Consider the following 21,607-nt stretch of genomic DNA (forward strand, 5'->3'; position numbering starts at 1 on the left):
TTATAAACTTCGAAACGTTGTACTCTTACGCAAATCTGATTGCGACAAAATGCGAGGTTATCTTCTGGGACTTGGTGAGTACACAATTTACTCACTTTGAGGTACGCTTGCGATAAATTTATCACACAATCTACTGGCATTATGTACCCGTTTTGCTGGAAATGTTTTGTCAAATGATAGAGGGGTAACTGTTAATAAAAAGAATATCCATAGACTGAGACTATTTGACAAGAAAGGACTATTTTAATCAAAAATCAATTTTATCTATTTACAAATCGATAAAAATAATGAATTTTCTTACTTCTTTGAGGCCAGTGAGGCATAAACAATGAAATGAGGTCGAGTCTTGGGTCGACAATTACACAAAAATCACCGTATTTTGTCACCTAAAGCTTCAAGTTGTAAAACATGTAAAAGCTGTCTTCTACCGTTATTTAAATATAAACACTTTAAAAAGCTGGCAAAAAAATCAACTTCTGTTTTTGATGGGATAACATTTGTATCTTTGTTTAATATAGCAAGCACTCTCTTTTAAAAAACAATATATTATATTAATACTCACATAAAAAAATAAATAAAAATTCCAGGAACGGCGCTAACAGACCTTCTCCGTTTTCTATTTGACCAATGGCATGCATAGTGGTTAATCACTAGACTAAAAAGCCAACAGGACTTAAGATTTTCCCACTGTTAGAGAAATTAACTCACAAACTATGTATTTTGGAGACAATACTTTCCCCTCATAAATTGTTTTTATTCGATTTGCAGTTTTAACTTTTGAGACTGTGAGGATGAAATACTTTAGTGTGACCACAAACCAGAAAAGATGTATTAGACTACTACCCGAATCTGACGTGGATTTTAACTTATATATTATGGAGAGCCAAGCAAACACCCGACAGTATTCATACTCAGCAGATTGTCGAACTACAAGTAAGCATACTTGTTGGCTATTTTGAAAAAGAGTGATTTCATTTAAATAGTTAACCTGTTACCCTCTGACGTCAATTGTGCGATGTCACGTGACCTCGAGGTAACCAATGAGACCACGCGCTGTTCGCGAAATTCTAGCAACAAAACACCAAGCCGTATTAACAACTAAAGGTACGGAAAAACGGGCAACAAAAAACATGCAACTGGATTCGCAACATGCCGCAAAACGAGTTTAAAAGCGATGTTGCATGTTTTACCACCGACGTTCAAACCTGTCAACAACCTGATTTGTTGCAAGACAGGTTTGATCTGGGTGGTAAAACGCGCAATGTCGCTTTGCAACTCGTTTTGCTGCAATGTTTCAAAACAAGTTGCATGTTTTTTGTTGCCCGTTTTTCCGTACCTTAAGGGCGCTTTCCATTCAAACCAAAACGTCCGGTTTGAATTTTCGGCAACTTTTAGTGGCGAATGGAACAGCATTATCCAAAATTTCTCAAAAAGAGGACAACCTCGCGAGGCATACCCAAATTCTCGAAACATTTGTTCCGTTGTTTCCAAGTTTTCGAAAGTTTTGGTTGAATGCCGGAAAGCGCTCTAAAGACTACACATCACCTCTCCTCATGCCCTGAACAAATTAGCGCGATACTGAAGGTCTTGTAAGCGCCCCTGAAATTTTGGTGTAAGAAAAGTACTGAGAGTAGCTGAGAGAATAATTTAAAGTTCCGACTTGATCTCCTGAGTCGGAGTAATAGCTGGGAGCCTAAGAAAAAAAACAACGAAGACGGCAGAAGAAGCGTCAGTGAAATGCTAATTCGTGCTTTTTCAAACTTCATCATTTTAATTTTATCTCAATCAATTTGTCGATGTTGAAGAATTTTTCTGGACTGAATTAAGGTTGTAAAGATAGTATTCAGGTTCAGTAAAAGAAAACCGTTTTCTTCTGTTTACATCATCCATAAAATGTGAAAATAAGAAATTTCACTTCGTTCTTGTCTATTGACGGCAAATACATTAATCAGGGTAATGCGAGCGCAGAATTGTTGTTTTACTTATTAAACCTATTGATTTTTGACGTTCGCGTTGCCGTCGCAGTCGTTGTTGCTTAAGCTTAAGCTCGCTACTTTTTAAAATGCCCAGAATTTTCAACCGACACTGCTTTCAATTCTGACGGTTGTAGCATTTATTATTGTTAATAAAGATTTTTGTTATTTATTTAAAATATATATATATTTTTTTTTCACCTGTAATTTAAGATGCAGGGTCGCGCTTGATCAGTAACACAAATAAGTACAATAAATAAATCATAGTCTAATAATATTCACCATTTGATTCTTTCGTGTTTAAAACGCCATGCTGGTGATCGGACCCCTTGTGCTAGGAATGCTGGGATTGGAACGTCCAGAATTCACCACCGGAGTGGTATTAGAGGGTCCCTGAGGGGGGACTGGGGGAGTACCTCCGTAACTGTAGTATCCTATTCTTCCTGACTCCTCGCATGAATGAAATTCCGCTGATAATCGATGGTTTGTAGAGTTGTACTAAAGCAAATAAAATAGAAGTTTCAAACAATTTCTCGTGGAAACAATGTATTTATCTTAAAAATCATTTTTCCGAGGTTTTGATTGGTTTAGAGCTATTTGCGTCAATTAAGGTTAACTACTTTACTGTGCTTAACTGCGTACGCAGAATGGTATGCACATGCGCATAAGTGAAAAAATTGCTATCATTAAAGCTATCATGCCAAAAATGCTCTGATCATTCTAAGTTTGGATAATAAATGTCCTAGGAGGACAACGGCAGCTCCGCGTTTCGCCAAAAAATACAAAGACAAACAGACAAACAAACAAAAAAACAACAGCGAAACCAAGATACTGTTTGAATGATAAAACAATGTTACAGAAAGTGTAGCGTATCCTTTGTAAAACTGACAGAAACTATGGTTTAGTAACTTTGTGTGCCAACTAATTCCGTTGAAACTAAGGCACTGAAGTTATTTAAAAGAAAACGAACATCACATAATTCTGAAGGATTCTTTTAAAATGAGCAACCAAAAACAAAGTAGTACCGTAGTCACCGGAGGAGTACTGGGAATGAGAGGAACAGTCTCCACTCTGTGATTATCGTCCGAAATGGACTGGTAAGGAGTTCCAATGGGTGAATCTGAGCTGCAAGGGAAGAAGGAGTACCTTCTTAAACTAAGCTATCTTAAATATGACCAATCACGTAACGTAAGTGTAAGTTTTATAGCTTTAGGGGGGCGTTTGTCTTCAGCTTGGCTGGCTAATAATCTTTTTCTCTTGGCTTGATGATATAGCGCGGAGTATATAGTTAATGTTTAATCATACTTTACTACCATCAGAAAGGTTTGTTGATACCCTAACTTCAAAGAAAACAAAACTACAGATCTCAAGCATACAGTGGTGGAGTGCATTGAGTTGTCAAATAAAAATAAAAGAGAAATAAATTCTTCCATGAAGGGACAAAAGAGAACTGGTACTAAGTCGTTGTAAGCATCAAGACGGTTGGCGACGTAGTACTTGAAACAAAGTTGAATCACGTGTTCATTTTGAGCGTTTCCAACAGTTTATTTTCACCTGATGAAAAGTCGCATTCAGAAAAGTTCCACTCGTAAACAGAAAAGGAGCTGGTAAGCCTGTGCAGCCCGTAGTTTAACAAATGGTTCTTACCCACACATGTCTAAAATACTTCCCCGTCTTCGATGTTTTGGAATTCTAATAATAAAAAAAGTACATTCAGTTTAATACAGTTGTATCAATAGAATTGTCTGACTGTTGTGCCAATTACTGAACACCACTCTGGGTTTTCCTCGTGTGCGGCAAGATGCTTCGATAGTCGGCCGAAGGCCGAAGCCACCGGAAACCTCGCATGAAAAGTCTATGGCACCCCAGCAGGGTATGTACACCTCGTACGATTCCAGAAAGGTCAAGAACCTGCAAATTACCTGAGATAAATGGGCAGCACTAAAGTGAGATTTATGATCAGTAAACAGCCAATGATCAGGGTCATCAACAGCAGTTCAGCCATGCCTGGCCTGTAATGACAGAAACACAGTATTTCCAATAGATTGCAGTCGGGTAAGCAAACTAAAGTGAACGGACTGGCTCGTTGTGACTGGACAGAGCAAACGAGCCGAGGGGAGCCTGGGGAGAAGCTTTATCTCTCTATCTCCGACCCAGTTTTCGCTCGGCTGACATATTTCACGCAGGTAAATTTACCCGTCAAGGAAAAGAGAGTTATTTGGAGAACACAGAAGTGCCAAACAGAAAAATGAGAAAAATACATTTAAATTCAAATAGACCTATAAGAACTCCATAGTTGGGAAGTGTCGAAAAGAACGAGGTAAGATATTTTAAAAACACAATATTAAGACACCCAACCTCAGTGGACTGTAAATTCAAGGCGCGGCCGAGTTAGTTTAGGTCGACTTCCAGGTGACTGCAGATAGGATGAAACACTAGGTTGAGTGTTTTGATACGAATAATATAAATTCTTGACAAAATTCCAAAATACTCCCCAAAGTGTCTTGGTAATTACGATTCCGTTTTATTTTCGTCTAGAACGAAGCACAATTAAGAGGATTACTTACACAATATAACTGCATATGAAACACCGAGCACTCTCAAATTGCTGTATGAAATGCAACAAAAAAGTATGAGTAAAAAACACCAACTAGCATTCTGAACCAGCATCTTTGTTCCTTCAATTAGATTCCCGCAGACAAAAGAAACCTCCCACTTTCAAGTTATTTCTGTGGTACGATCACAATACCAAAAAGAATATTCTATCTAAGGACCAAGAACCTCAAAATCAAACCCCGCCTATTCCACGGAACGTTCCGCACCAATTCTGCCTTGAAATCAGTGCGGGCGGGGGATCAACCCAAGACGACCAAGTGAACGTGTCTGAACATTGCTATTTTCTACTAACCTGATGTGTATATGTACAATTCAAGTTTTTCACGATAACCGAAAGGCTAGTTTGTGTTTGTTTCAGGTCATCATAGCAGCTTAAAAGTCCCTCTTGACAATCCCCTGTTAACTTCAATCCCTGTCAACACACAAATAGAAGAACACCAGGTTAAAACATTTTAAGTAGTCTGAACAATACGATCAGGAGTGTTTTATCAAAAGATTGACACCCAAGGTGCAGCCAACTTGTTTTAGACTCCACAAAACCACAAGTGAGCAATAGTGAGCGCACTCAATGCCATATACCGGTAACTTTTCTTTCTCGCACTAATCCTTTTGTTTTGGATTATTAGGTAAAAAGAGCTGGCAATCTCTCGAATACATTAATTGCGGGGCAATTTTATGGGTTAAGTGGTAAGTGTTGGTATTAGCTTTCTATAGCCTTGTAACTCGAATGGCGGTTAACTTCTCTGGAAGCAATTGCGAAGGTTATTTATTTATTTATTCATTTTGGTATGCCCTGCCAAGTCTTCAGATTTGCAATGTAGGATTGAGGCTATAAAGGCCATTTTTTTCTTAACCAATTTTTTTCTCTTTGTCTTTCTCACTATAAGTTCACAGGGATGGTTTATAGGAGCCTTTGATTTTATCAGAATACAACAGTGCAGCTTAAAACAAAATTGCTGCCAAACTAATCTGGCTCCATTGCTATTATTAACTTTCCTTACCAAATGCATTAACCTTGAAAATACAGTCAAAGTTTCATTTAAAACTTCGCTGGCTCTATCAGCATGCTAAATCAGGAAAAACAACAACACCAACAAGAAAAACGTTATCCCAGAGAAACTATTTAAACACTCTTCTTCTTCGGCCATTTCAACTTGAGTAAAAATAAAACACAAACTGCAGTAACAAATATGATGAAACAACGCATGTTGCAAAAAACTAAGATTTTAAAGACTTGATGTTTTGTATGTAACAACATACATCTTCAGAAGTGACGGTCAAAAAGATAACGGTAAAATTTAAACATCTAGAAAAGGACGGAACATAATAAACAGGTAAAAACAATGACTGATGACAACAAATGACGTAACAGATTCAATTTGAAGTCTGCAGGTAATTATAATAAATGATGGTAGTAGAGAAAAAGTTTTTCGCTGCCAACACTTTCATTTAAAGCAGGTTTTAAATCTTGAATCAATATAGTTTCTTTTCAGTTTAATAAACCCAGGCGCCTCATGTCTGAGGCCAAATAAAAGAATAACTGACTGACTGACCAATGTGGGAATAAAAGGATGAATGAAAGGGTCAATAAGTGAATGGGATAACAAGTGAACAAATGAATGCCGATGAATGAATGAATGAATGAATGAAGAAGTGTTACATAAAAGAGACATGAAGTCTAGCATAATGTAATGAGTGGCACGTCAAGAGTTTACACTAGCCTGCGTGACAGGCGTTTGAAAGGGAAGGGAAAGGGAGTTTTAGGAGCGCAAGGAGGGAGGGCGTGCCACAATGCCTTGTGCACCACAACCCTCGTGTTTCTCTCACGCCTAAAACTCCCTTTCCCTTCCCTTTCAAACGCCCGCCACGCAGGCTAGAGTTTACACGTACTCTTATTGGATGTGTCAGCTACAAATAGCCAAATGAATAAAGAGCTACTTTGTTGATTGTTAAACAGAAAAGTACTCGCATTAACGGCAACCACTAGCCAGTATTCTGTGGATTAAAGAATCATATCATGTTTGGGTATTACTACTAAAATAAATAAAGCTTCTATGAAAATTAATACTTGACTGACCTTTTGATAAGGATTTATTTCGCCGGAAGGACACTCCATATAGTACTTAACAATTCCTGTAAAATATATATTATAATGGAAAACTTAAATACGACATGAAACAATGAAGTTCAGTTTGAAAGTTATTTTGCTTTTAGCTTATTTACAGAGACGAAACCACTGTAAAATAAAAATTTACACCTTAAAGCTAGGGAAAGATAAATGACAATTTATAAGGTGCACATAATTTAAAAACTCTATGAATAAGGTGCCAATGTTACATTGTTACAATGTGCACTAGGTGCGCAGTAATTAAACAATCATGTAGCTAGAACATAGCCCGCAATAAGTACAGGGTTTCCAATAATGCTAACTAAGAATTTAAATCCAGATCATGAGTAGCCAAAAATACTCATAATTACAATAAAGTATTAAAATAAATCAAATCACGAATAGGCATGTAAAAAGGCAAAAAAGAGATTTTCACTTTGTTCCACAGCCTCTTAATGGCTTAATATGTCAAAAAATTATGTTTTAAACTTGCAAATTAAAATTTTGTTATCAGTGCCTGAATAAAAGATATCATTTATTATAACATAATATAATAATATACTGGCCCCAGTTGTTCAAACGTTGGATAGCGCTATCCACCGGATAAATCACTATCCAGCGGATAAGTGTTAGGGAAACCAATTACACTATCCACTGGATAGTGATTTATCCGGTGGATAGCGCTATCCAACGTTTGAACAACTGGGGCCTGGTATATAATATAAAATAATTTAATGTTATTACCCTTACCAGTCTTTTGTAATGTGGACTGATCCTTGATGTAAAAGTACACAGTTTCTTTAGGATTAACACAAAGATCAGACATCCCCTTAAAAGAGGCAACATAGCAAAACAAAAACAAATGTTTATGAGTTTGGAAATGCTGACCAAAAAACTCATCGATCAAGTCCCAAAAATCAATAAACAAAAATACTTACGACTGCAACAGCCAAATCGACGCCAACACCTGACCAGACCAAAGCAAGACTGAATGTTCCACCTAAAACAGCCCTGAAAATTAAGTAAAGGCAATCACCTTGTTTAGCGGTTCTAGGCATGTCAAAGTCCGAGCAAAAAGTAAAGTGGTGCCCAATTTTCTACGGTCTAATAATTACATGAAAAGAAAACAGATCTATCAATAACTTGCTAAGAAACTATAACCAGCATACGTATGGTATTGCAGAAAATGTGCTTTGTCCTTACTGCAGACAAAATGATTCAATAATTCATACTTTTTGTAACTGCCACTGGACCAAGTGGTTTTTTTCAGAAGTAATCAAATGGTTCAACGTCGAGAATGCCACCTCCTTTGCGCCATCCTCAAGTGAATTAATTTTTGGTCTTAATAATGACATAAAGAATCAAAGCTCTTCGGCAATTGTCAAAAAGCTCGATTTTACTCTTTTGTTTGCTAAATATTACTTGTACATAAATAAGTTAGCTCCTAAAGATTTATCTTTGGATGAATTTAAGGCTAAAATCAGTTGGTGATACGATTTCGAAAAACCCCCTCCTTCAACTAGTTAGTGAGTATCCATCTTACTGGAATAATCTGTTAATTAGCAGGTCTAACGTTATTGTGCGTATTATTACAACTGTTGTATTATTTTTTCTCGTCTTTATGTAATTTTGATCCAAGATGTAATATTGTTATATACTTATTTTTTAGTTTTAAATTTTGCATCTGTAATATGTGTTTTGTCAATAAAAAAAAAATAAAAAAATAAAAAATAAAAAAAAAACTATAACCAGCATGCAAAGAAAGTAGTGTTCGATAGCCCAGGGCTAGTGGATTTTGCTGTTGGGCTAGTGAATCCTATTTTTAACTTGCCCGAAGGGCAAGTGATGCTTTTTGAGGAATTCGAATAACAGAAGAACTGTGAAATCAGCTAGTTCTGCTCTTCACGAAGCTTTTGAGGCAAGATCAAATGACGTCTTGGCTAGTAAATGGTAGCTTCAGCTTGCCCAAATGGCAAGCTGTAAAAATGATTTTCTTTGCACCCTGTATACAGGGTTCTCAATAGATTTTTAAGTAGGAGGTGATCACTGATAAAGTAGGAGGCTCTTCAGCAAAGCCAGAGGTGTCAAAACAAAGCAAAGAAAAGCGACCTAAACACAAAGTAAGCGGCTATAAATCCCAAAGTAAGCGGCGATCAATCGCCGGGTGCCGCCTTCTATTGAGAACCCTGTGTATAACACATACAAATTTGAAGCCACAAACTGAAAGAGCTGCTGGAAAGCTGGAGTAAAATATGAGGACAACAAAAATCAAACAGCATTTAAACTGTGGTTTGATCCTACACTTTTTGAATTAAAACTGTGAATAATTCTACCTGGATTTATGGGTTAAAACTGGGTTGCAAACATTTTGTAATTTCTCTCAACTTCCCCTGTCTTGGCTTGTTTACTGTGTTGTTTGCTTATGTCATTTTTTGGTTGTTTTGTGGTTAAGGATTTGTGTAGAAGTGGCTGTAGAGGAAATTTCCTGAATTTGCGTTCTTCCTAGACCCTCTTCCCTCCCTTCCTAGAGGATGTTTTCCTATCCCTACCCAGAATTCCCTGTCTAACACAAGTGACAGTTACTTGAAATCAGTGTGCGCCTAAAGCTGGTTTCGGTGCCATTTAGCAGTTCATGTTTCGTTATCGGTCACCTTGAGAAAAGTTAACTGGAGAGCATCATGTAAAGCTCTAAGATGAGACAAAGTTAATACGATTCGCAGAGTCTGCATCATTCAATATTGTATTGTGTTCTTGTTTCATTTGGCTAAACGGATCAATCACCCTGATCCAGGCTGAGACAGAAAGGTACGATATTGTTCGCTTTTCTAAGGTGACCACTAAGTCTTTGGCCTCGGGAACAGGCTTCTAGAAGTCAAATCTATTAGGTGAGAGCAAAATTGCTGGTGAACTTTGACCTCTGCCAAGACTTTCTGGTGAGAAAACAGGGTCTATGCTGGTATGCCAACTGTGTGACTGCGCATCTGGGAACTTAAATAATGAGGGGTGTAAGAGAAAAGTCTAGACGTGTTTATCTGCCAACAGGCTGAGTTTTTCCGAGTTATTTGATGATATTTCACTTGTGTTAAATTTGGTGGATGGTTGTATCAGTGTCGCGTAACTGTGTAACTGTGTGATTTCTGCATAGTGCTGACAGGCAGAACTCAGGTATGTGGTCGCGTGGTTGAGCTGTTGCACTAAAATATTCTGTGCCAGGCCATAAAAACATTTCATTGGTGTTTAGCTTAGCTTAGCTGATTGTGCCTTGGAAAACCAATTATTTTCGACTCAGGAAAAACTGGATCTAGGTCTAGGTTCAGCAGGCTCTTGGCTTTGAACCATAGGGCAGTTTTCGCAGATAAGAAGGTGATAATTTGTGCACTATATTTCTATCAGTTTGTTGTCTATTCCATGCAAAATCTTGTCATTTATCGGACAGTGAAAAAAGCAGACTTTGGCTAACTATCTAAGGTGTTGTGTAAGCCTTCACCAGACACTTTTTGGCTGCAGTTCACTCAACTTAAAAATTTCTAGACTCAAATGACAACAGTGTGAAATTTCATGGAGTCACATTACTGAATAAATGTTCTAAAATTTGCATCATTTTAAATCTGAACTCACTGAAATGCTTCTTGGGACCACTGACTTACTGCCCGGCATCAGATAGAGGCTTTTAATAATATTGGCCTTTGAATGATTTTTTATTGTTTTAAATAGTCAAGAAGTAGAAATGAGTTGATTTTTTTTGCTAACCTGGTTTTCAAAAATTCAGCTATAATTATAATGCTCAGTATTTTCCTCTTCAGAGCTAAAAATTAACTACGTCAGTGGAAGTTAGAGTTTAGGAAGAGAGACAGTCAAGTCCAACAAAACTACTTACAGTTGATTACTCTAAGATTTGTGTGCATAAAACATGGATATAAAAACTTACAGAATACATCCACATCTACTTCCTCTTAAGATGGCATAGATCATCAACAAACTTGTGAGTGTATTCAAACACATTGTGCCAAATGTAACCCACCATCTACAGGGAAAAACAAAAAGTTAATAGTAAAGCATAGACTGAGAATGTTTAATAGTTTTTTGAGCTGAAATTTTTTGATATGCTGCAAAATGTAACTGTTATTTCATTTATAAAAAATTATTATAGTTTATAACAATAACTTATCATTTAGTGAACGATCTGGATCTGCCACTGATAACTGAGTCACAATACTGATTTATTTCAAAAACACCATGCATGTTATTCTGAAATTATTATATTTTGCGTTACTACTTTACGCATTTGAAAAGTTGAACTTATACATTTTGCGTTGAAAATTTTATTACTGTTATCACATTTTGCAGTGATTCTTATTACTTTTCGTGGCAATTATTAAATTTTGTGGCATGACAGGGTTGTCATGTTTGATCCTTGACCGACCATGCTGATAAAAAACATGCTGAGTTGTGTAATGAAAGACAAGGCAAGTGTTGAGACATAATATTTACTTCCCAGGCACCAGCCCCTTCTCCCCATAAACCAGAGTGAAAGTTATTTTATTTGCTAGTAGACATTTTTTTTTATCTGTTTTGAAACAGAAACCAAACCAAAGTAACTTTATTTAATTAGGATGACCCTTGACAGTTGAAAGAACAGTTAAAACTGTGGCCCTCTAACCATCCCCCGCTTGTTGGAGAGACTTTCAAGATCAAATTTGGAATTTTGATGTTCGAAGCGAGAGGAAACTGGAAAACCCCGAGAAGAACCTCTTAGAGCAGAGAGGAGAACCAACAACAAACTCATTCCACATATGGTGTCAATGCAGGAATTTAAACCCATGTCACATTAGTCGAAGGTGCTGCCCAAAGCTTCTGCACTTGTGGAATCCTTAATATATTATCCTTTACTTTCAGTATGTTTGTTTCCATAGTTTCAACCCTTTCAAATTTGAATGTTTAGCCAAGTGCTACTACTTTTCTCTCCCTCGCAGACAAGACATTAGTGTATGCTTTTATGACATACCTCTAATATACACACACAAGCAACCCTTCTTCCTTCATTAGTTTAGCTTGTCATACTTCAAATCAGCTGTGAGGAGTTACTTGTACCACAGTAAGAACAGTAGTAGTTGAAGTATTAGGGCACAGCCCGAGATAAATTTTTCAAGGACCTCATGCCTCGTCTCACCTAATGAATCATTGGCTCTACTAAATCCTCTAATCAGATGAATTTCATATGCTCTTCATTATTACCTATAATACTCAATGTCCTCAACATAATCCCCATAAGGTGGTATACTGACTTTCTTGATTTTCACAATGGTAGTAATAACATCTCCAACATATTCCCTAATTTCATGAATCAAAGCTTGTGCGGCATCAGTCATGCCTTTACAGTTCTGTACGTCAATAATGTTACTATCCAGATCCACAAGGTCATCCTTGATAGAATTGACCTACACAAGAAAAATGCATTATCACTGGAAAACTACTTTCTTCTGAAAATACTGCACAGTGGTCTAATGTTAATTTATTCTTAAATATTATTTGATCTTGAGCATATATTTTTTTAAATAACTCTAAAAACTGTTAAGGTTGGAGATCCACTAAGCTCTTCTGAGCTTATAAGAATTTGTCTTATGATGTTGCATTTATTGCTGAGATAATGTCATAAACTAAGCAGCTTTAAATAACATTAATTTATACTTTGCCTTAATTTTTTTTACTGATTTCTTTGCCTTCTACAATCAAGTTATATGGTCCGAGCTAAGTTGGGAACACTGTACGGAGTGTATTGACAAGACAAAAATAATGTTTTTTGAAATAACACATCGCTGAATGAATGTTGAATTTAATGTTACGATAAGTATTACCCTAAGTAACATATTTTGTTTTATTTTGTGGGGGGATCTTTATTCATATCACCAAATTTGATATCTAGTGTCATGTAACATAATCTCAGGGATAACACTAAAGGTCATGTTACACAGCACAATTCGCAACAACAATTTTTAGCAACACTGTATTGCAATGTTGGAATGGGGGATCTTTATTCATATCACCAAATTTGATATCTAGTGTCACGTCACATAATCTCAGGGATAACACTAAAGGTCATGTTACACAGCACAATTCACAACAACAATTTTTAGCAACACTGTATTGCAATGTTGGAACAATGTTGTAGCCATTCCAAACAATGTCGCAACAATGTTGCAACACTGTGTTGCGCTAAAAATAGTTGTTATGAATAATATTATTGTCTCGTGTAACATCAGCTTATATTAAGAGCCTGCTGCAGCTGGCTTGTTTCATTGGCTGAAAAAAACTTACCACCGGTTCAAATTGCTTTGGAAAACAAAGACATGGAGTTATTATGGACAAATAAAAAAGCCTGCTTAGCTTGTCCTTAATAACATCACTGTAATCTCACTAAAATATTTTCCTTTTTCAGTAGTTAGGATGTTTCAACAGTTAAAAATAAGCTAGTATATTCAAAAGACAGACAAAATGTCAAGGGTACTAAACTACCTTTGACTGGATTTCTAACAGTGTGTTATTGGCATTGTGGCCAGCTGTCAATACTCCTTTTACACCTTCATCTGCTGTATCATTAAATACAAAGGCTGCAATGACAAATCCACTGAAACAGAAAAAGACAAGGATTGCAGTTAATATATTGTTTATTCACATTGTTCCACTGAAGGATAAGTTTAATATATATTCCAGCAAGTCCTTCAACAATGAATGAGGCATATCTGAGCCAAAAAAATGAAAATCAAGAGATCCCTGTTGGGATGGATATGTTACAGATGCAAGGAGAAACTCTTGCATGACAAGTAAAATGATGGGCAAGGTGCTGATTGCACAACAGCATTATTTACCTCGAGAAAGGAAAGGTTTATTACAGCACACAGGCGACATTAAAGCGTCTCAACATTAGTGAGGCTGTATCTTTATGAGAATCCGATGATTTCACAAAAAACAAATTTCCATTGTTTAAATTAATGGGTATCCTTATTAGGTGAGTTGAATTTAGAGAAAATGCAAGAGCTTTCTCCAGGGACTAAGAAAACTATCCATAATGATGAGGTGCTTTTATTAAGCAAGTGTCCATAAAGCAGGGTTCAACTGTACCCCTCTGAATTGTATTTACATACAGTCTAACATTGTAGAAGGCCCTCATAATTTTATTGTTCAAATCACAGATTTGTGAGATTCTATGTGTGGACAATAGCATGTGTCACAGACATAATTTAACCTGGGTTGGTAACGTCTGCAAAGCAGCACCGATATCCTTGTTCTGGGGCCCAAACGGACTGAACAAATTATCAGAAGTGCGTTTTGAATTTCCTTTCATCCTGATTGGCAAATTGACAATGGCTTTTCTAACTGGCCAATCATGGCACCTGCTCAAATCCAGGAACACAGGTGGGGACCCAGAAAAAAAATTCCAGAGCTGTTTTGCAGATGGACTTAACCAGAATTTAGTTTCAGCTGTGGCAAAGGCTATGTGGACAATAGTGATATAAATGTTTACTATATAAATTACATCATCATTATTATTATTGACATAGAATGATCACTAACCTGCACAAAACTGATGCTAAAAGAACAACACATCTAAGGAATTTAACACACTTGGCTGATGGCTTATGCTGTTTGTCACAGGAACACCAGCTAGCTATGAAATGGACACAGAAAATGAGAAACACTAGGCCAGCAAACAGACATGGAACTGCGGCAAAGAGGAATAAGGCCTGTCAATGAATAAAAGAAAGAGAAATAAAGAAAATAATTATTAATACTTTGGCCGGGATGATACAGATCAGGATCAGTGATCCAATCACCCAGAACATAGCACATCAGAGGGACCAACCAATCCAACCTTGGAAAGGATGCATCAGTTCATTTTATGAATCATGATCCAAATGATCTCGAATCACTTACTCTGATCCAGATTATCTGGAAGGATTGCACCCAAAGAGTATTCTGGTATTTTTGAATAAGGCCTATTCAGTGTGTGGTTCCAGTGGTAAAGCTTTCATTTCAGAAATGCTTCTAGGGGTATAGAATGGTAAATTCGAGACTTTGCAAGACTGCAAGACCCTGGTTTCAAAATTCAAGACCAAGACTTCAAAAAATCTGAGATTCTGAGATGCAAAATCGCCCGAAAATGAGATATATATTTCGAGACCTATCACAAACGCTTTCAAGATTTTGAGATCGAGGCAAAATTTTCCAAGACCCACCTTTTTCGAGGAACCATTCTATACCCCTGCTTCTGGTGCTCATAGTTTTCCGAGTTTCACAGTTAAGTACACATACATAAATTTGAAGAAATTAAGAATTAGTAGAGAGAATTTGGTAAAAGATCAAACCACTTTCTCATTGGTGTTTATTTTCATAATCACTCTCATAACCATTTCTCTTAATTATGTACTTATATTGATAGGAGAAAATTAGTGTTGGTCACTCTTGCAGGGACTTACAGGTTTGAAAGTAAAAACCAAGATTCCACAAATTACATAGTTTTTTGAATCCCATGGAAGTCCTGAAAAAATTTTTCGGGTTTATTGACAAATTATTGCTTAAATTGCAGTTACCACTGCAATGATCATGTCTTCATTTGAAATTTGTACTTTCGCAGTTCACATCATCTTCATGTTTCACTCCTTTCAAGGGTTAAGATGAACTCAACAAATTGGCCTGCTCCGAATGTATGGGTCTTCATAGCTCAAATGGTAGAGCACTGCAGTGCTAACGCAGAGGCCATGGGTTCTAATCCCATTGAGGTCCCGAAAAAATTTTTTTCGTGTAAATTTGCAATTGCTTAAAATTGCAGTCACCATTGCGCAATTGTATCTTTATCTAAAATTAGTATTTCAGCGGTTCACATCATCTTCATGTAACATAGTTTTATTATCAATAAAGTCAATGACTTGATCAGTTTTTCAAGTTTTGAACATTTTGTGAGCCACTCAATATCAAAAACTTAGAACACCGGTCAATAGGGCGAAATTTATCGCTAAACTTCAGAATATCCTGCCACTGTTTAGCATCTCGTTGAATAACAAAACTGCCTATTGTGTTAAAGCGTTCCTAAGTGGCGGGGTATTCTGAAGTTGCTCAATTTTTTGCTGCATGCCAAAAAAAGAGCTTTACGTAATGCATGTGTGATGTCTGTGATCTACAAAAAAATTAGCCTCACCACGATGATTTTACTGAGACACATTATAATGCAGCCATTTTAATGGCTGTTAGCCTCAGTGCAATCCATTAAAAATGTAAAGCATCTTATTCAAAGACAATTTTGCAAAAGAACGCAACAGATATCGATCAACACTCCTGAAATGTATACAAATACAATTTTTCGACCTTATGCATACCAACCTGTTGGTAATCGGGAATCGTGGGAGCGAAAACGGACGAAACATTCTGGAAATCAAAATTACGATGCTGAAAAGAGTGAAAAAATTCTGCGATCCAAGGTGGAGCAGAAATCTCTCCAACACTACAATTCGTCGCCATTGTGCGCCATTGCTTTCAGTGAACTAGTCCTCAGTCTCTCTCCGACAGAAGGAAGAGTTGAGCGCAGGAAGGACCGCCTGATCGTGGGTTAGAGTCGCTGTGGATTGGAGTGCGGGACGAGGTTTACTGCCATAAACGTGGGAGGCTATAGGGGTCTAGAATATGGCATCATTTATGGAAAATTCATCAATTTTATGAGCATTGGAGTTTCTCTTTCAAGGATTCTGGTTCAGAGATGTTTGGTGCCTGGTCTAAAATACGGTGGAAACTGAATTGCGCAAAACTGGGTTTTAGAGTTGTTTAAGTCGATTTATCACCCCAGAAAGATAGAAAATCTGGCGTTTCGAGCACCTAGCCCCCCCATCACAGCGAACCGATGGATTGTGGGTTGTGCGTCGTTATTGTATATTTACTTTTTGAATCAATAGTCAAGTGAAACTTAAGGGGAGTATATCAAGAACAATGCACTGCGTTTAAAAAAACGAAGAATTTTCATCAAGAACGGGAAATTTTCGTCAAATTTAAATTGACATATTACATCTGGTGTAGCAGGAACGCGGCTGAGGGTGCGTTGGTTCAAAGAGGTAGAATAGAACTCGGGGTGGGGGGTACTTCCTAATAGTAAGCCAATGGGGATGTGCCGGTGAATGGGGTCTCGATTTGATTTTCACGACTAAATTGACTATTATGGGGTTGCAAATGTGACAGTTCATTTCGGGATGCATAAACAGAAAGTGACTAAGTTGGGATTACGAAAATTACTGTTGTCCAAATTTAGTTTTTTTTTTGGCGGAAAAATGGTTTAGTCGCAACATTCTTCTGCAACGTTATCCACCCCCCCCCCCCCCCCCACCGAAGTAACGACCCCCTGTAAACAAGCTAGCTCGAAAGGCTGCAGCTTTCGTAAAGTAAGGAGGGTCGTCAGTTTCAGTAATATCTAATGGATCAGAGAGAATCAGCCCATTCTCTCTTGATGGAATTAGGTCTACGATAACTGAGAGTCCCGGGATGGGAAATTGTCTCTTTCTGTGTGTCCAGAGGTGAGGAATAGGCTGACAAGAGGGGAAAAACTTACTACTTCCCCAGGGTGTTGGTGGTAACATTTTTACCGAAACCATAATGCACATTGTACACCCCCCAAATTTTTCGTAACCATTGTCTTTGATTTCTGTTAGGACGAGGGAGACTACTTATGTTGTCACCCAACGCTGAGAAATATTTAAGTAACAACACAAGGTTCCGCCAGACTTTATAACATAGAAAATGTGTGGAGATTAGTGTGGCGAGTAAACAAGAGATTAGAATGTTGGCGCTTGTTAACTCGCACCAGCCTTGGCAGAGTCAAGAAACTGAACTACAAATGTCATTTCAAGCCGTTTGTTTGAAAACAATACAACGCAATGCATTAACATCCATTAACAGCAAAAGCCATCCACAATAAGTGATCGAGTGCGATCAAACTCACGCTGCAAACCATAGGTCAAATAGAAATGTCATAACACGTTAGCTAAGATTGTAAATGAAGAAATGCATGAATGGAACGTCTGCAATCTTCCACCGAAAGAACATGACTACAATTGCGGTTAAAAGAAGCGAAGTCTGAAATTATCTTAATGTGACGGTAAAATTATGTGATTGCGTTCATAAACACTGACATAAACTATTTTTTCTAATCTCACTTCTAATCATTTGTAAGCTTTGAAGCTTACAATTAAAATTCAGATGCCTCATCTTTAACCCAGGTTCCTTCTGTGCCTTCCTCGCTCGGAGGAACAGAGAGGAACCTGGAACAAATTCAAACTATAACATTAAAATGAGCCAGACTCCTCAATTTTTGAACCAGTTAGATTCAAGACACTTTTTTTGTGTGTGTTTTGAATTTGAAGCTATTGTGGCGAAAAATGTACTAGCGGTGTCTGGTCAAAGTTTCTGCAATGGCTAACTTCTTAAACCTAAAATTCTTCAAAGATAATAAACTACATGACGGGATTGTCCTTCACAACAAAATGTAAGACTATTTACAGCTAAAAATACAGCTAAGAGGTAAGTGACAAGGATCAAACCATAACGATATGACCATTAGATAATTTTAGCGAAAGAATATAAAAAAATAAAGCCTTTACAATATTGCAAAAGGTACAAAAATACTTATATCTATTAGCTCGCTTATAAAAATACAAGCCACCATTTAACTTTTTACACTATCAGACACTAAAAGAATACAGCAAGCCATAACAATTTCTACTTTGCAACGCACAGTAAATTATTTACAACAGCAAAACTAGCTTTTTTGCCAAAATCTGATAGGGGGAAATTTTCCAGCTAGCACCGTTGAGTTTTCTTTTCCAGCATCTGTCTCTGCTGGAAAAAGCCCGACGATGAGGCAGTTATAAACATTATACCGAACTCTATGCAACTTTTTACAACTAGCTAGCGAAAAGTCACAACAAAAATCCACGCAACAAACGCGACCGTCTGTGCCTCTTGGTAAGGGTTTCGCTTAGAGCGAGACTTGACAGATAATAAACACAGAAAAAAAGGGGGGGGGGGGGGGGGACTCAATCCATGTGACTGTGTCTTTTGACGTATCTATACGTTAACCCTTTAAGCCCCTACATCCAATTTCTCCCAACAATAACACTGCCTGATCAAACAAACAGGTCATGAGAATGAATGAAATGATCAGCAAAGATGAAATGTTGTGATGTTAGAACAAATTCTCTCCAGCAGTACCAGAAGGAATGTATGAAGAACAGTGCGGAGAAGATGCATATTGATGCTGGGGCTTAAACGGTTAAAGGTATTTTTTTAACATCCCAGCGGGATAGCACCAGATACGAGTCCGGTAAATTCGAAACACTTTTGTGTTAAATTAAGACTATAATAATAACCTAACAATGTTAAGCCCCTTGATTAGGAGTGGACGGACTACCCGCGGAAAATAGACAGAAAGACCTCTCTTGGGCAAGAGTTTGACGTTCTTCAATGTTCCAGTCGTTTGACTGTCACAAAATTCCGCGGGGGGCGGTAATTCGACAGCGAATTTGTCGCCGGGAATGGGGTAGTAAACTCTACCTTTAATACCGAAGAGTGTCAATTTACATCTAGGGTTAAGCCACTCCCCTAATCCAGGGGCTTAACAACGCACAGTGCATAATTTGAAAAAGGAACTATTATTCTCTGTTACTAGACAAAAGAGGAATAGGAAGAAATATGCGGGTCACTGGATTGGTAAGTATCGTTGTTGTAAGCGTTCCTGTCCAAGTACATCACTCGAGGATCTCTGCCGTCTGACTGATCGCTTTGTTCGTCTCTATTAGACCCATAAGACGGCGATATTCTGCCTCCATACACAGGGTCTACAGTGTGATACGATGGTGCGGGAGATACTGGTGTACCCGGAGAAGGCGGACCTCGGGGCCTTGAAGATGGATAAGGGGCTAATCGATCAGATACCAGAGGTTGAAGTTTAGGAGGTCTTCTCCGTCCTGGTTCTTCGTCATATTGAATTCTCGGGGGATTCCGAGAATCAACGAGCGTTTTAGTATCCCGGTGGTCGTTGCTACTTGACGACGCCCGATCCGAATATTTCGAGCTTCCATCAGAATCCTGAGGATTTCCTTCAAACTGGAGCGCCCTACGGAAACTACTGCTCCTCGGTTCTCTTCTGCTTCTGCGCTGAATTTCTGTTTTCGGCGAATAAGAGAAATTTCCGAAGTTAGGACGAGTTGGAGACTGTGGTGGCGAACTGCTATCATCGTTATAGTCGACCCGATCCCGCGACGTTCGTAACGCATCCGTTGGTTTTGAGGGTCTTAACCGTGAATAGGGCTCTTGACGATCGCGATAGGCTGGTTTCTGATGCCTCTGCTCGTAATCAGACGATATGAAAGATGTAACAGCTTCGGGAGGAAGTCGACCTCGTTGAATTTGATCTAAATGGTCAGCCGATTTTGCCATGTACCTGCGGCCGTCGTAAGCCGGAGGAACATCTCGTTGATCCCTCGGTAGCGACATCACTGAGAAAGACTTCAGTCCTCTGGTAACCGGAATCTCGTCGGGAGCGTCGGATTCCTCCGTCGTGTGCTCGATAAGGTTTCGGTTTCTTGACGGCCTTTGTGTTGATCGCGGCCGTCCAAGGGAGTCTCTCCACGGGGAAAGACTAGGACTGTTGGTGTTTTGGTTCATGAGTTTAAGGTTAGCCTTGCGTTTGTAAGTCACCTCAGATACACCACTGTCACTATCATCAGATAGCTCTTCTTTAGATTCCACGCTACTCGCTTCCTCGTCCGCCGGTTCGGTGTCCCTGTAAGTACTGGGGAAGGAAATAAATGGACAATTCATCAGCAGTTACTGAAAATAATGAATAAAACGATTCAATTTTCCGTTTAAACGATGTTTCAAAGTCATCTGTATTGGACCTTACATCTAAGTCTTGTAAGACGCTGCAATCGTTCCTTTGTTGTCTTTGTGGAAAGCTTATTTCACCACAAAATCCAATATTGCGTTCATTCAAAATTTCACGTTCACGAACGGAAACACACCACAAATTTTACCCTCTCAAAGGTTAAGGTACGCCGTACCACTACCATGGCTCCAGAGGTCTATTCTCTAAATACCTACGATGAACTAATAACCTGTGCGCACGGTTTGACAAAGGTCCAAGACGAAAGTTACTTTTTTTCTCAGCGATTCGGGCCTCGCTGTCCCCGCGCGGCTTCGCCGCGAACTACAGAAGGAAAAAAACCCTCTGGTACCCACGGTAAGGTACCACAAGCGCCTCCGTCATTTTTATAAGGGAGTGCCCCAGGGTTGGAGAGAGAGCTAACAGTATTTAATCCCGTACAAAAACACGTACATTTGTACACTTGGAAGAGTTCCACTCCGAATAGTTCCGTTCCTCGAAGATCTCATCACTTCAAGAGTGCTCTGTGTAGTAGACGGTCCTAAAGATGAGCCTTGTTGCGCTTTATCTAAACATGAAAAGAACACACGGTTAAGATGAAATTTTTTAACTCCCTTGCCCGCGCCGTCGATAATTTAGCCTTTTAGTCCCAAGAGTGAACAACGTCAATTTTCTCCTAACAATATCCATTTAAAATAAATAAAAAAATAAGTAAATAATGATTTAGAGGTAGCATATCCACAAAGTGGTTCTTCGTCCACGTTATTCCTGGTCGAATTGGAATTTCGAAATGTTGGTTTTTGAGGAGAGGGGAAAACCGGAGTACCCGGAGAAAAACCTCTCGGAGCAAAGGAGAGAACCAACAACAAACTGAACCCACATATGGCGTCGACGCCGAAATTTGAACCCGGGCCACATTGGTGGGAGGCGAGCGCTCTCACCACTGCGTCATCACTTGCTCCCCGATATGAAGAGAATAGGTTGCGAGAATTA

At 38.3% G+C, this 21,607-nt stretch overlaps 2 protein-coding genes across 2 annotated transcripts in view; both read right to left on the reverse strand.

The window, feature by feature from the left end:
* Positions 1 to 1,357: 1,357 nt before the first annotated feature.
* On the reverse strand, positions 1,358 to 16,222 carry LOC140940328 (protein tweety homolog 3-like). Its single transcript, XM_073389267.1, has 15 exons — positions 16,072 to 16,222; positions 14,269 to 14,438; positions 13,210 to 13,321; positions 11,932 to 12,134; positions 10,625 to 10,720; positions 7,635 to 7,707; positions 7,447 to 7,525; positions 6,667 to 6,722; positions 5,591 to 5,656; positions 4,882 to 5,001; positions 4,541 to 4,581; positions 3,896 to 3,985; positions 3,621 to 3,665; positions 2,999 to 3,098; positions 1,358 to 2,471 (listed from the first exon to the last, which is right to left on the reverse strand). The coding sequence occupies exons 1-15, from the start codon at positions 16,207 to 16,209 to the stop codon at positions 2,274 to 2,276; spliced, it is 1,587 nt and encodes a 528-aa protein (XP_073245368.1). The 5' UTR covers positions 16,210 to 16,222; the 3' UTR covers positions 1,358 to 2,273.
* Positions 16,223 to 17,570: 1,348 nt separating this feature from the next.
* LOC140942397 (protein sidekick-1-like) overlaps positions 17,571 to 21,607 on the reverse strand; it is a 35,243-nt gene continuing 31,206 nt past the window's right edge. The window contains exons 31-32 of the mRNA XM_073391368.1: positions 21,068 to 21,182; positions 17,571 to 20,524 (exon numbers count right to left, since the gene is read on the reverse strand). Coding sequence (XP_073247469.1) covers positions 19,396 to 20,524; positions 21,068 to 21,182 — 1,244 coding nt within the window. The 3' untranslated portion in view covers positions 17,571 to 19,395. The remainder of the gene's footprint in view (positions 20,525 to 21,067; positions 21,183 to 21,607) is intronic.

This window comes from Porites lutea, chromosome 6, assembly GCF_958299795.1.
Source record: "Porites lutea chromosome 6, jaPorLute2.1, whole genome shotgun sequence".
Taxonomy (NCBI): Eukaryota; Metazoa; Cnidaria; class Anthozoa; order Scleractinia; family Poritidae; genus Porites; species Porites lutea.